Source organism: Malurus melanocephalus, unplaced genomic scaffold, assembly GCF_030028575.1.
Source record: "Malurus melanocephalus ecotype Western Australia unplaced genomic scaffold, MMel_1.1 scaffold_125, whole genome shotgun sequence".
Taxonomy (NCBI): domain Eukaryota; kingdom Metazoa; phylum Chordata; class Aves; order Passeriformes; family Maluridae; genus Malurus; species Malurus melanocephalus.
In genome coordinates, this window is record NW_026623357.1 from 956,327 (window position 1) to 970,748 (window position 14,422).

The window sequence follows — 14,422 nt, forward strand, 5'->3', positions numbered from 1 at the left end:
CTGGCTACTGCCCAGCTGGGCYGGGCACTGGCAGCAGMACCAGCGAGGAGAGGAGTGGGTGCACAGCCTTCCACAGCTCTGCACATCCAGAAAATCCCATGGGAGCAGAGATCTTCCAGCGGCTTCACCGCGTGGAGCAGCTCAGAGCTACGAAACCCTCTCAAGKATCTTCGCTTTGTTTCCAAAGTGGCTCACAGGAACTCAGAACTCTGGGACAGCCCAGCGTTGATGTGTGGTGCATCCTCGGGGATGTTTGAAAGATCCAGGAACGTTTTGAGAAGTTACAAATGGCTGGTTGTCAATGACAACACCTGCCATGAGCAGTCTGCAGCTTCTCCTCTGCTATTTCCATCGTGCTTTACAAACGCATCTCACACGCGCATCCAAGTGACAAACTTGCACACATGAACAAGAGAAGGAGATGGAACCTCCTCGTGTTGGCTGGGGAGCTCACTGCCATGGTGACCTACTTACTCACAGCTCCCCTTCCTCCCAAATCTCTCTGCAGACTGGAATTAAATCCTGCTCTTTGTTTTCCAGAGGCCCCTCGTGATGACCTGCCACTGACCATTTACATAATGCACCTTTGTCCACAGGGAGTTTAACCTGAGTGTGCTGCACCATCAGGGACACAACTTCCAGTAACTGCTGGTGGATGAGAATCTCTSCGTTTTATCCTCTTATACGACAGCTTTATTCTCTTCCTGCTGCCACTTGTGATACCTGAAAAGCTTCTCTCCTCTGCTCACTGTCCCTAAAGTACGCTGGAGGCGATGGGATAAAGAACAAAGCTGGATTTGCAGAAAATAATCCATCTCAGTATATTACCCTTTACTAACAGAGTGATTGTTGTGGCAGGAAAATAAACACAGCCAGTGTGCTGYGGAAGAAGAATACTGAGGAGGAATGACCAAAAAGAACAAAGAAGGAAGTCTGGGACAAGATTTTTTTCCAGGATGATGGCACTTAAAAAAAACATGGATGGATTCAAAGGGATTTTTTTTTTCCAAAAGTCTGTGAGATTTTGTTTGAGAACAAGCACAAAATAGAAGATGCTTCTAAATGATGCAAAAGAACAGTTTTGGTTAACTTGTTAGGGACCACAATGATTAAAAAACGTGTTGCTTCTTTATGGAGTTAGCAAAGAACATCTCCTTCCAAACAAACAAAATTTGGGACTGCAAGAATTTTATTTGCTCTCCTGGCTCCCACTGAATGTTCTTCTCACGTAGCCAATGGAAATCCCTCAGCRCACAGAAAAAGTCTTGTGAAAACAGACTGTAGATGAGATTTAAACAAGGCCTCACCAGTGAGACATTTCCTCTCTCAACCACACAAGAATCCAAAGCACAGAGGGTCTAAACAGGGGCAGACAAAGGCAGTCAATGATCTTAAAAAATTAGTGTGAGGTAAAACACAGCTAAATAAAGAAAGGCCTATTAACTAATCAATCAACAACCGAAATCTAAAAGGCTGAACTTCTAAAAGACAGGAATTCGGAGTCAGCTGATGTGCGCTGAATAGAATGTTAATGGAAGCTTCATATTATTCATACTTGTATCACCAATTATCAAGGCTTTTAAAAGAGGATACGTTTGCCAGACAGCTCAGATCCAAATTTCAAGGGGATTCTCTGTAGAGCTTAGATGCCTAAACATCTTCTGAGGGTCTATGTGTATGTCTAAGGGTAATGAATAATTTTTATGGATTAACCACAACAACTCAAACTACAACGAGCAGATTTAACCAAGCACAAAAAACCCCGTGAAGGGCAAGTCTGACCTTGCTTCAACTTTGTGCAACTTCTCCATTTCTCACCACATCACCTGGGCTGTGCAGACAAAGAGGCTCCTCCTGGTTTATGCTGCCCTCAGTGAAACCACRCTGATGCCAAACAGACACTTCCAAATAATTTCTAGGATGAATCGCTAATATCCCTTTTTATGCTTCACCATTCCACCAACTCCTTAATAATCTCCTCTAAATGAGACGAAATTTCACAGCAGAAAGAAACATGTCACAAACCATTCATYCCTATTTTTGTATCTTCCAAAGAGGTTTGTAAGAGGATTCATTCATTTGTGTCTCTTACTATGCCCAAGTGAGTTCCTTTTCAAATGTGAACCCARTATTGCATTCGGTTTTCTAGGCTAAATGCAAATGCATCTTTCTAACAAAAATGTAGAAGAGCATCTAGACCCAGAGGAACATTTCTTTTCACTCGGAAAGTCAGTCAGAAGAGCAACAGGAAGAAAACCAGCCAAAGTACTGCAGGAACCAACTTCAAAGGAGTCCCCTAACAAGGCACAGTGACACCAACAGCACGAGAATAAACGACTGGCAGAAGGAAATCCACGGAGCTGGACGACAGGCGTGGGTCACAAATGATGGATGGGTCCCTGTCTCCAGCAGTGGGATTGAGTCAACGTGATGAATGTTCACACGCAGACGACTCTTCTCTGCACCACACTCCGTCCCTTTGCCCACCCTCTGCCAACAAAACCCCCGGAGAGGCCCCAGAAACCAACGYTGGCCAACGTTGGGAGCTTTCCCAAGCAGCCCAGCCTAGCAGAAGCAGCCTCTGGACGCCCTAACGCTCGGTGGTGTGAAGGCTCTGAGCGCAGCCCCTCGCTGGGCGGTCCCAGGCGGCGATGGCTTTCCGTGGAGCGGCGCCGGCACCGACACCGCGTGCCGTGGCTACCGTTCAATGCCTGGGGGCTCTCGGGAAAGGCCTCACCTCTGGGTCCTGTAATGACAGGTCGATGGTGCTGTGTGAAAGCCGTTCCAAGGGAGGAGGTCTGCGAAGGCGAGGGACTGCTGAAACCAGACTTCTCTGACTTCTTTAATGTAGTTGGCGATGGCATTCCTGGCAAGAATGATTGATAAGTGCAATTTAATAATGCTAGGTCATGGAACGACAGCCTATGCATTGTGAAAGGGGGTGCAGAAGCAGCTAGACACACTTAAAGGACAAATGAAAYGCAACACAACAGCAAGCTGAAAGCTCACTTTTATTTGTGGGTGGTTTTTTTTTGGTTTTTTTTTTTGAAGCAGAAGCAGCCATGGTTTGCTCTGAGCCACRAGGACTAAAAGGCAGCCATATTTTTCTTATGAATCTGAAAGATGGAAAAGATGCGGCTTATTATTGCTGCTGAAACCTACTCTGCTTTATTTTTAGAAATCTGTAATAGCTGGAGCATTTGGATTTTTACAGTTTTTTTATGAGTTCTGTCTTTCACTCCTTGGTTTAGTAGATTATTGCAAGTGGATCTTTTAAATGTGCCGCACGACTCAAGGCACAACTCGAGAATGGAGTTCTCTGAGTTCAAACTCTGCCTCCCCTTACTCTCTTGACTTCAAAGGTATTTGAAAGTTACATGTTTAAGTGGTTCCCTTTTGCTTTCAATCTTTTTTTTTTTTAAAGGGTGAATGGTATTTGGGTCTCAATATTAGAAGCCGCACTGGAATTATTTCAGAGTGGTTATAATGCCCTTGGACTGTATCAAAGGCTTCCAGTGGAAATCAGAGTTGAGTTGTCACTGGGTGAAGCCTCTGCCATGGACAGGCAGAAATGGGGTGGTGATGATCTGACTGGTTTGGCACAAAGGGTAAAACTCCTGTTGATGCCATGTCAGGGCTGTTGCATAAAAAAAATTAATGGAATAAATATATTGCAACAGGTTTTTAAAACCAGAGCCTTTTCTCTAGATGGTAGATGCTTGGATGAAAGAATTTCACAGTATATAAATTRAAAGAATGCATCTTTGTCTGTATTAGTTTATATTTTTGCAGTTCTAGATGTATCTGGGTGTTCTGATTATCAGAATGGATCCTGAAATCTTAAAATTTCCAGTATATGCAGCYCATCAGGCATTCTGCATATCCGTAGGGGTATAGCAAGACAAAGGTTGAGATTTCAGGTGGAGAAGAAAAAATATCAGGTAATGTGCAAGCTGGACTTCCATTAGCAAAGTCATTCAATTTTATTTCCATCTCTGTATTTTATAGTATTTAATTGTTAAAAAAGTAAAGAGAGAGGCCTGGACAAGATTATCTCTGGGCTATATTATTAACTTTATATTTAATAAGACTGGTTTTATAGTCCCTGGGATGTTGATTGCARTATGCAGGAGGAGCCTTCTTGTACTTTATACTCTGCACTGCTGGGTCTTAATGGTTTCAGGGAGGCTTTGCAGTTTGTATTTCTGTAAGTTAAATAAAGGAAGGGAATGGTTTCAGTTCCAGTGTTGTACTTGCAGCTTTCTGCCTCGAAACTTGTTTGCTGCAGGGTTTGCTGCTGTGGTGGCTTTTCCCCCATAGCAGGAAAGGTTACAGACTTAACCTTTTAAAAATCAAAGTTTAGAAGTGACTATGGTGCAAGAAAAATATTGGGCTGGGGATTTTTGGTTGGGTGTTTTTGTTTTTTTTTTTTTATATATTGGTCTTAAGGACTTTGGAGTAGGAACAAAAGCAAAGATTGGTTCATTTTGGGGAGAAGAGGGGAAAAGGAGATTGAACGGAGGTGTTTCAATAAAATATTCCCATGCAGCCTGCTGAAATTCTGCTGCAATGGGAYGTAACTTGAGTTATGGAATGTCCATATTCAGGACAAGGACACTCCAAGGAATTAACGGGGCTGTTGACCCAGATTCCCCTGTGATGGAAGAACTGGGAATGGAAACACCAAAGGAGTGGCAACTCCGGCCCTGAGTGCAAAATATTGTGGACAGTCCAAGCAACTTTAATGCTCAGGGAAGGGAACAGTAAAATCTGGGAGCTTGGGAGCTCAGGAGTTCCCTGCTTTCCCTGGCTACAAACCCTCTTTGGGTTATGGGGACGATAATAAAGCTTTCTAAAAAAAATGAAACAGCTTTTCTTTTGCCCCTGTGTTAAAAAGAAAAACAAAAACCAACCCTGCACGATTCATCTCTGAACCACGGCAGGGAGAAGGGGCAGAGGCAGTGGAATGGTTTAAAGCTGCAGCACTTTGGTGTGATTGTTCCAAACACTGGAACTTGAGGAGCTACAAAGGAGCTGAGGAATGACCTTGAGGGTGGCAATGCTGAGCAGTGTCATGTTCATATGGGGATGGGTTTTATAAGGTCGAGGCAGAGGCTTTCATGTGAAAATAGAGATTTTGATGTAACCCCRTGCAGGGAAATTGAGTAGAAAAACAAACTGAAGCGCCGATAATTGGTCGCTACTCTTGCTCTATTTGTTTGTTATCRTTCTGATTGCCATTATTATCACAAGTTTGGTTCATTTATTTATTTTTTTCCGGGGTATTTTGAAATGTATTGGTTTGGAACAGTCCAACTATACCATGTTTTTGTTTTGTTTGGGGTTTGTAATGACACATTTTATTTTGAGTGATCACATCCATCAGATCTCAAGAAAAAAAAAATGGCTGCTTCCTAGTTCAGAAGAATATGCAAACAGGAGCTTAATTACATCACTTAATATTGACCAAGAGAAAGAAGAAGATGAGCTTGCCAGCTCATTTCCAAAGCATGTTTTGTCCTTTAAGAGGGGAGGGTATGACAGAAAGTTAGGCAGTGCAAAGCAATTAGCATCATTCACATTTTATGTTGCGCTAGCATGGTGCTCTAGCAGCAAAATTCAAACATTCTTTGAATGGGTTAATAAAAGAAGAAATACAGTCGGCATGCAAGAAAAAGGTTTCCAAGAACAAGCCAAAATATGTCCCATTCTTCTAAATTTATCACAGCCATGTCACATTATCCTTGAGACTGCCAGGAATGTCAATTTTTTTGCAATTTAAAAAAAATATCTCATTTAGCACCATATGTTTGGTTAATGTGCCTGATATATCCTGCGTATTCTTTAGTCCATCCATTTCTAATACTCATTTTCTCTCTCTTTTTTTTTTTTCCTCCCCTTGCTAAGCCATATGTTACAATGCTGGTCATTCTATCGAAGCTCCTTTTGGGAGCTGAGATCGAGGGAGCTCTGCTTTAATCTCCCAGAAAAACTTTTGAATTCTACAAAGTCTCACTCAGGTGAGCAGTCTCAACACTTGAGTTAGCTGTAGGTGCCACAAAAAYCAGGCCACCTATGAGGTGGCACAGTATACGTTAACCACGAGGAAGGAACTTAAAGGCAGGTGGCTAAATACAGAGTTAGGTGTTTAATTTTTGGCACCCACGTTTGAGACTCTGGGCTGGTTTTTAAGGGTCTTCTGTTCCACACCTAATGAGTTTTAACACATTTAGCGGCCCCCAGCCCGCAGGGCCCCTCCTGTGCTGCTCAGGGATGCAGGAAATTAAAAAGTTAAGGCTGAAGGTGGCTYGGGCAGAGCTGGGGATGCATCCCGGGAGGATGCTGCTGCCTTGCACGGCTTTCCTCCGCATTGGTCCCRGGAGCCAGCGATTACTGGGGACCACTGCACTGAAAATCAGGTTTCAGCATTTCCCAGGACCCCAAGGAAAGGGGCAGTGCCAGCTCTAAGGACACCTCTGAGTCCCTGCTCTCCTCTGTCTGCTCTCTGGTGCGGGGCAGCGACAAATTAGAAAATCCCCCAGCCCGTCTCAGCTGCGCTGGCCGGTGGAGAGGGAACGGAGCCAAGGATCCTCCCCGCTCCCTGCCTCTCTGCATCCATCTGCTCCGAGCAAGGGATAAACAAGAACAGCCAGAACACAACGGCTGGGTAACCCAGGTGGGGGTTAAAAGTGTTCCTCGCTATTCTGGGGGTAGGACTCTTGTCCAAATCACAGCCACACCTGGCGCTTTTAGGAAATGCGGCTTTCAGGATCCGGGTCTGAGTCTCCTCTGAATGTTATTTAGAGCGTGAGAGAAGAAAATCAGACTTTGTCTATTTCTGTCTYATGGCAGCTTTTAACTACAGAATAAATGGAGAAGTTAATTACTAAATAAAAAGAGAAAATAAAGGGGATTTGTGGCATAAAACGCAGATGGAAGCCTGAGTGGGTGCGCTACTTTAACTTASTGTGCTTGTGTTCATGTGATTCTGCATGTGTGCCAAACATACATGGTCTGAGCCTGCTCCCATTAACACAAATCTGCTTTTTTCACTGGACAGAGGGAACCTGATCAAAGACCATGATGGTGCTAAATGGAACAAGATGCGCGCTTTGGTATTTTTTTTTTTTTTCCAAAAGGAAATATTAATTTGACATTGGTTTTTTCAGCCGAGAAGAATTTTMATTGCGGTACACAATAAGCAGAAAATTCAGACAACAATAATCTTGAAACTGTTAGCAGCATTATGTTTCTATCAAGGAATTTGTGCGCCTTTTCAACATTAGAGCTTTCTGAATTTTCATTAATTTGGCGTTTCCCTGAACACACGAGTTATTTTGTTCATTCCACATCATGCATCACACCCTTCTGCTCAATGCATAATGCAAGCGCAAATGGGATCCTCGTCCTTGGGAGACTCTGGTTACTGGAGCCATTGGATGTCGAAGTCCCGCAGAAAGACTTTCCAAAACTCTGCACTTCGCAAACCTCCAGCCCAAGTTTAATCAGTGAGTGCACGGGAAAACTTGGTGTTCCTCATCTTCTAAGGGGCACTGGAGCACTGTGGTGGGTTTAATTCCTCTACCTCCTCATGTTTGCCAGCACTAGAAACGCACCACATGAGAGTCTTCCTTGGGCACAGCTAAAAGGTCTTCGAATGTTCATGTGTGAGGCTGATATATATTTAAATGGACCAGAAAATGATGCGTGAGGAYTGGATGCACAAATCCTTCCCAGAACAAACAAATATCTCTTTGCACCCGCCACGTGCCTTTCTAAAAAACCAGGGTTAACTTTGGCAGAGTGAACGGAGTCACGGCAAGAGCAGAACAAGCCCCCTTCTCTCCAAACCTACACCTCTAAATCCATCCAATTTCACTTGATTAATTACAAACATCAACCCTGCCTGCACACATCTCACACAACAACTCCATCTCTTGTTAGCTACACTGGCAGGCCAGCTCGTGCTCATCTCCAAAGACCACCTCTGGATAATCACCCCAATATTCCCAGCAACTCTCTGCCACTAGACTCGATGGAGATTGCACAACAAAAGCTCTGAGTGAAACATGGTCTGGATCCTCCTTCCCAAGGCACACTAGGAAAAGGAACCACGGAAGCTCAGKTATTACCAGGTGGACCATGAACTCRACAACATGCAGAACAAATAGATGATGCAGAAAAACAAATCAGCTGTTGAAGAAAAAAAAAACCTGATATATGGGAAGCATTTTTCAAAGAATTTTCATCCTTCTGTGTGAATTACTCCAGCAATTCCACTGAAATCAGTACCAACAGAAATGCTGATCAGCTGCTATATTTTTTTCTCCCCCAATTCCTGGGGAATGGAATTCTTAATTTCAAGCTTCTTGAAATGTTGACGGCTACGCTCCTGCCAGTCACAACGAGCCTGTTCTATTTAGTGCTGAGCAAACTTTGTCATCAGCCGAGATACGATCGCGCTGACTGCCATCCATCAGTTTACTGTATTAATTGCTCCAGTATACACAAAATACAACACAGATGGAAATTCACTCATCCTAATGAAGTGCTCTTTAGTTTCCACGTTCTGAACGGGTACTGGCTCCCCTGGTTGCAGCCGGAGTTGCCGTGATCACTGATTAACTACCTGCCAGCAGAGCACCTCGCTTCACAGGACTAAATCCAGCTTAATAAACGGTGATTTTTTTTATTTTTTTTTTTTTTACAGAAGAAAAAATGAAAGCTCCCCCTCTATCCACTTATCAAACTACTGCATATGCATCACCAACACACACATCCAGTTTCCTCAGAACTCGACATCTGACAGATCATCGGGAAAACAGAGCTAATCTATCCGTACCCATCAACATCGTATCATAGGTGACTGCCAGATACTTAAGAAGCCATCCAAAAGAAATGTCACAACTCTTTTTCAAGGCACTACAAAAGGAATGTTCCAAATAAAATAAAGCAAATGCACGTACGAGTAAATGAGCCAAAGAACTTAATAAAAAGAGATTGATTAAAATGAGGACCAGAATGTTCAAAAAGGACTGAGAGAGAGAGAGGTGCCAAAGGCGCATTAAATGGATTCAATGGCTTTAGGTTTTAAATRCTTTTGGACTCCTCAGCAATTTTTAGCCAAAAATGATAATTCAAGTTAGAATCGAAATTCTGATGTCACTTAGGGAAGAAGAAGGTTGAAATTTCTCCTTTGCAAATGAGCAAATGAGCACCGATCCATTTGTGAAAGAGAAATCTCAGTTTGTAGTGATGGACAACCTTGCCTACAGAATTTTAAAGCCGAGCACTATAATATTCACAATTATTTTAAAATCTTACCCCATGAAAGTCTGCCTAAATTGTTTGGTACAATGTTCTTGTAGAGTGTATTACCTCRTCTGTATCTGTGTTTACAGCATCATCTGGATTGTTTTAGATCATTTGARTGAGGCTTCATTCCTGCTCTGCCACCCAAGCAGTTCTTTCAATAACTAATAAACTAGTACTCAACACCTTACCAATTCCTTCAAAACATAATTTTGTGAGTTACATTTTTAAAAACTTTAATAAGAGCAATAAACAGCAAGRTAACAGTTCAATTTTCCCTTTGAGTTAATGTCAGCTTCGGCATCATTTTCCATTGTATAAATATATATTGCAAGAAGAACAAAAACAAAAAATAAATTTCTAATGACGTCTTTAGACATCTCGTCTAAAATTCATGACTGCATTTGTTTCATTTCAAATGCTACTTGAGAGTTTTTCAGCACACTTGGCAGATTAGATATAGCAGCAGGGACAAACTGCAGCCATCCATAGGAGAATATACCTTTATGTGGGTGCTTTGGGGATGGAACATCTATAGCTGCAAGGCAAAAAATGCCATCATAAATTTGGATGGCATTTACAAAGCCCTCTAAAAAGTCTTTGCATATGATTATAGCTGAGGTATGATATTTTTGCAAGTAAAAGACCCAGAATAGATTTATGTTTCAACTATATCTTCCTGAGATGCATATGGATCTTAAATTGCAAGTGATACGAAAGGGGATTTTAGTAACTGAAGAGGATGGAGTCAAAAATTTTTTTTGGGGATTTTATTTATTTTTTTATTTATTTTCCAAAAAAAATCATTTGCTCATTATCTGGATGTCATCAAACCATCATTGGCTACCCAGGCTATATATAACAATGATGGCTGCTGAACGCCCCAGGCATGGGATGGAGATGGGTAAATATGCAGATTTTTTCGACTTGTGACCTCAGTTACTGCACGGTAATGTTTTCAAATGACTTTTATGATGACAAGACTAGGTTTGGTGCTAATATTGGTTTTGAAGATTTAATCGGTGTACACTGCCATTGAACATGTGCTTTAATTAACAAAAGAGCTGTGGCCAGGATTGAAAACAGCCCAGGTGATTTACCACGGACTGTAAAGCCACCTGATTTTCTGCACAATTTGAGGTGAAGAGTTTATAGGTTATTCCAAAGGAAGAACGRGCTGCAAGCTGGATTCGTGTGCGCCGTACCCAGGGATTTATAATTTGGCAGGTCAGGAGTGCACTCATGGAACTGTGATGTTTTGCTGTCCAGTGGTTCCTGGTGTTTTTACCCTCTGGCTGCCTGGGTTTGACAGCCATGGGACTGAACACCCACAACACCAGAAATAATTCCCAGCTGCCCTACAGCTGCTGTGCTTTTTCCTGGGAATGTCCATTTCCAGCCTGGAATATCACTGGGCACCAGCAGCTCCCAGGCAGAATGAGACTGACAGAGCATCCCAGAAGGTGACAGCAGACAGGTGACAGCACACAGGTGACATCAGCCTCCCCTGTCTGCATCCCCATCCCTTTTAGGATTCCCTGGGGGAAGGCAGAGCACGGCTCTTTGGCTTTGGGATGATTTCCAGGAGAGCCCTGCTGCTCTGCAGCTCTGCTCCTGGGAGCTGCCCAGCCCCTCTGTCACCCTCTCAGCAGGTGACAACACCCCTGACAGAGAGGCTGAGGGCTCCCAGGGAAAATCCCCCTGCAAATTCCACAAAAACAGGCAGGGCAAAGGGCAGAGGTGACGTGTGAGTGCTCCCTCCAGCGCTGGCACTCCAGCAAAGTGCTTGGCACCAGCTCTGTCCTTACTAGACACAGGAGAATCCACACCTGGGACATCCCCCCCACAACCAACACAAAAAAAAAAAAAAATCAAAAAAAATCTGTGCACCGAGAACAAGAGCATTGGCATTGTTTGAATAAGCACACCCACCATGAAGTGCTCCGCGGTGTTCGGGGTTTCTTAGATATCCTGATTTTATAAAAAGAAAGTAAAAGAAGAAAAAAGAAACAAGGTGAGAGAGAACACTATCATATTTCGTAGCAAGCAGGATACTGTGTGAAATCTTGGCCCAGTGAAGTGATAAAGGGGAAGCTTTCAGTTTGCTTGAGGGAAAACTTAGGAGCAAATAGCGAAATTACCAAAATACCACATTGCAGAAAATGGGTGCGTTTAGGTTCAATTAAGCTGTAAAAAGGAAAATGGCACTTTAGCTTACAAAAACCCAGGGACACAGGGAGCTATCAGAGGCAACTTTACAAGATTTGTGTGCGTGAGGATGCTGCTTCACTGGACCAAGAAAGCTACAGTATGGGACAGGATTTTTCTTTCATCAGACACTTTTGCTAGATAGCTTTGTCCAAACCTCAGAAACTGCTGCTSTGGCATTATGAAATAATCCTACATAACTCGATCTCATGAGCTTAGGAACACAGAAAAACAGCCATGCCAAATCAGATTACAGGGATCCACCTAGTCCAGAGTCCTCTCCCTGACAGTGGGAACTAATGGACGCCTAGAAAAGAGTGCAAGACCAGGGAAAGCAWACAGTGATAATTCTCCAAAACACTCTCCCAACCATTTGTCATTCAAGGACTTGTAGGACAAAGTTGGTATCGTTCTATCGAAGCTGCTCRAATCCAAATGCAGATTTACACCCCACCCTCCTCCCCTTTTTTTTTTTTAATTTTATTTATTTTTTTTTTATTTCTACCCCCATGAGATTTCTACCAGTCACACAGAAAAGTTTTCACAGTTTGGTGCTGGCAAGTCCAGCGTTCTTGCCACTAACTCAGAATGAGCTAACAGCTTTCAAGYCCAATGATGTTATGTGTATAAGAGCATCCAACACTTTTTCCTACGTAAAAAAGTGACGTGTGCTGAGGTGCTCTGAGTGTCAATACTTTGGGAGATTTGAGTATTTTAATAATTTTTTTTTTTCAAAAAAAAAAGGCAAGAATCTGGCTGTAAATTGATATTAACATTTTTTCAGTATATGTGTAAAACACATGTTTCAGAAGAATAGAAGAGAGAAACTGTCACTCACTGGGAAGCTTTAGAGCTATCTGGCTCCCTGGGAAACTGCATGCAACTATTCTGGTGTCCAAGGGTTTGACCAGTGAGTTTCCTCTTCCTGCAAAGAATGAATGCAGAAGTAATAGAGAGTCTGAGGGGGAAGATTTTAGCAAATGGCTAAAAAAGATAATCCTATTCTGCCCACTGCAGCAGGTAGGAAGCAGGTGGTGGTGGTCGAAGAAATAGGGTGGGAGAGGGGGAGATTTTAGAAAGTTTAAATTTTCTAATCGAATCGGTGCCTACACGTGAATTTTTTACTTCATTTGTTAAAAGAATCAGTAAAATCAGGGGTCTTAAAAAAAAAGACTTATCGTTACATTTTTGATGGCATATTGACTTTGTAAGAGTCTACAGGCAGGAGTGATATATCAGGGAGTCCCTATAACTTTACTTAAAGCAAAAATTAGAAAGTGATCGAAAAGTTTTATAGAGGAGAGCAGAAACATAATTTTAAGCCTCTTAAAATTGCCTGAACTGTGAAATCAAGTAATGAACACTAGAAAAGGATCTGTCAGCTGGAATCAGAGCTCAGACTAGTCAGCATTTTCTTCCTAAACCTTATTATGGCAAAGATTTTTCATCTCTGCACTCTGTTCAGCCCAACAAATAAACCGACTTGACCTCCACCTGTTACCCGGTGAAGTTGGCTGTCATCTCTGACTAAACCCTTTTCTTTCCTTTCAAAGCCCTCGGCACCACTGAGAAGGTGGGAAGACACAGCTGTGCACTGACTCAAATTGATACCAGCTCATAACCAGACAGCGTTTCACAGTACAAATTACAAGCGACACAGGAGAGGGGAGAAAAGTGTAAAAAAAAAAAAAAAATGTAGTGCCAACGAATTCTGGAAGGGGGCAACATTTTTTTCATCCATTAAACAATGAGATTTTCATAAAAATAAGTTATTTTTGGGTTGTTTTTTTTTTTTTCTTTTTGTGTGTGATTTTATGGACTAACGTTGGAGGCAAGAAACATTTTGCTCGTGCCACAACAACGGACCTGCGCCAGCACCACGGAGGAAGGGCTGCAGAGCGAAATGGAAGCTTTTTTGTGCTTCCATTACGTGTGAAATTTTATATTTCATAAGTTGAGCGCATCAAACTGCTTCAAAGAGGTTCAGCTCCAGCTGCAGGTAGGTTCCCAGACTCAGGAATGAGTTGCAGCTATAGATTGAGTAAAAAGAATTCAATATTGTGGAACACGGGACAGCGAGGAATGAGCCACGAGGAAACCCGTGTGGCTGCTGCAGTCGTTCCTTCAAATATATCACCGTGGCAAAACCATGTGAGAAGCCTCCCAGTACAAAGGCRTATCAGAAAAAGCCGTTTCATATGAAGTTGGACTTCTCTGGGTGATTAATGCTGCGTTCAACAAAGGAGACAGTGTCTGTCTAATTACATTAAATACTTATCTTCTAGGGATTGGCAGGGTGTTTCTGCTCAATGTCACTTTTCATGACAATGTAATGATAGATCCGTTTACTTACCAGTGCCATTAGCAAAAATTGTACTGTTTTCTCAACTGCCCTCGTATCGCGAAAATATTTGATTAACATACTGCAGCTTATCTAATACTCTAAGCAACATATTCTGCATAGTTTTCTCTCTATTAAAAGAACAAGATTACAGCTTGTAAAATTTTCATTGCACTCACACAGAAATAAATGAATAATGTGTGATAATAGTTCAAGTGTCTTACTGGTTCACAGAACAGGTTTATTTGATTTAAAATATTAACTTGTACTTAAAATATTAAGATTTTGGGGGAAACAAGCAAATAAACAAAGTCAGTACTCTGAGGCACTACTTCTCATCCAGGCTTTAGTTATTATTTCCTTTTCATTTCAGCACATCTTTTGAAACTTTTAATACCTTAGGGGAGGAAAAAAAAGAAAAGAAAAAAAAAGAAAAAAAGCTTTCATTCCTTTGCTGAAAAATAGATATGGCCATCTCCCAAGTCTTTAAAATTCACCACATCGTGAACTGACTCTTCGGAGTCATGCTACTGTGCCAACATCCAGCAAACAATAACCCTC

General features: G+C 42.2%; 1 protein-coding gene across 8 annotated transcripts in view; it reads right to left on the reverse strand.

Moving 5' to 3' along the window:
• The window catches only part of NFIA (nuclear factor I A), a 240,404-nt gene that overhangs the window by 43,192 nt on the left and 182,790 nt on the right, over nt 1-14,422 (reverse strand). For 3 of the 8 annotated variants that reach the window (XM_057370406.1, XM_057370405.1, XM_057370404.1), the window contains exons 6-8: nt 12,359-12,445; nt 11,245-11,283; nt 2,738-2,866 (exon numbers count right to left, since the gene is read on the reverse strand). The exons of 1 other annotated variant lie outside the window; for it this stretch is intronic. In XM_057370406.1, coding sequence (XP_057226389.1) covers nt 2,738-2,866; nt 11,245-11,283; nt 12,359-12,445 — 255 coding nt within the window. The remainder of the gene's footprint in view (nt 1-2,737; nt 2,867-11,244; nt 11,284-12,358; nt 12,446-14,422) is intronic. 4 more of the 8 variants (XM_057370407.1, XM_057370409.1, XM_057370410.1 and 1 more) reach the window with 4 other exon arrangements.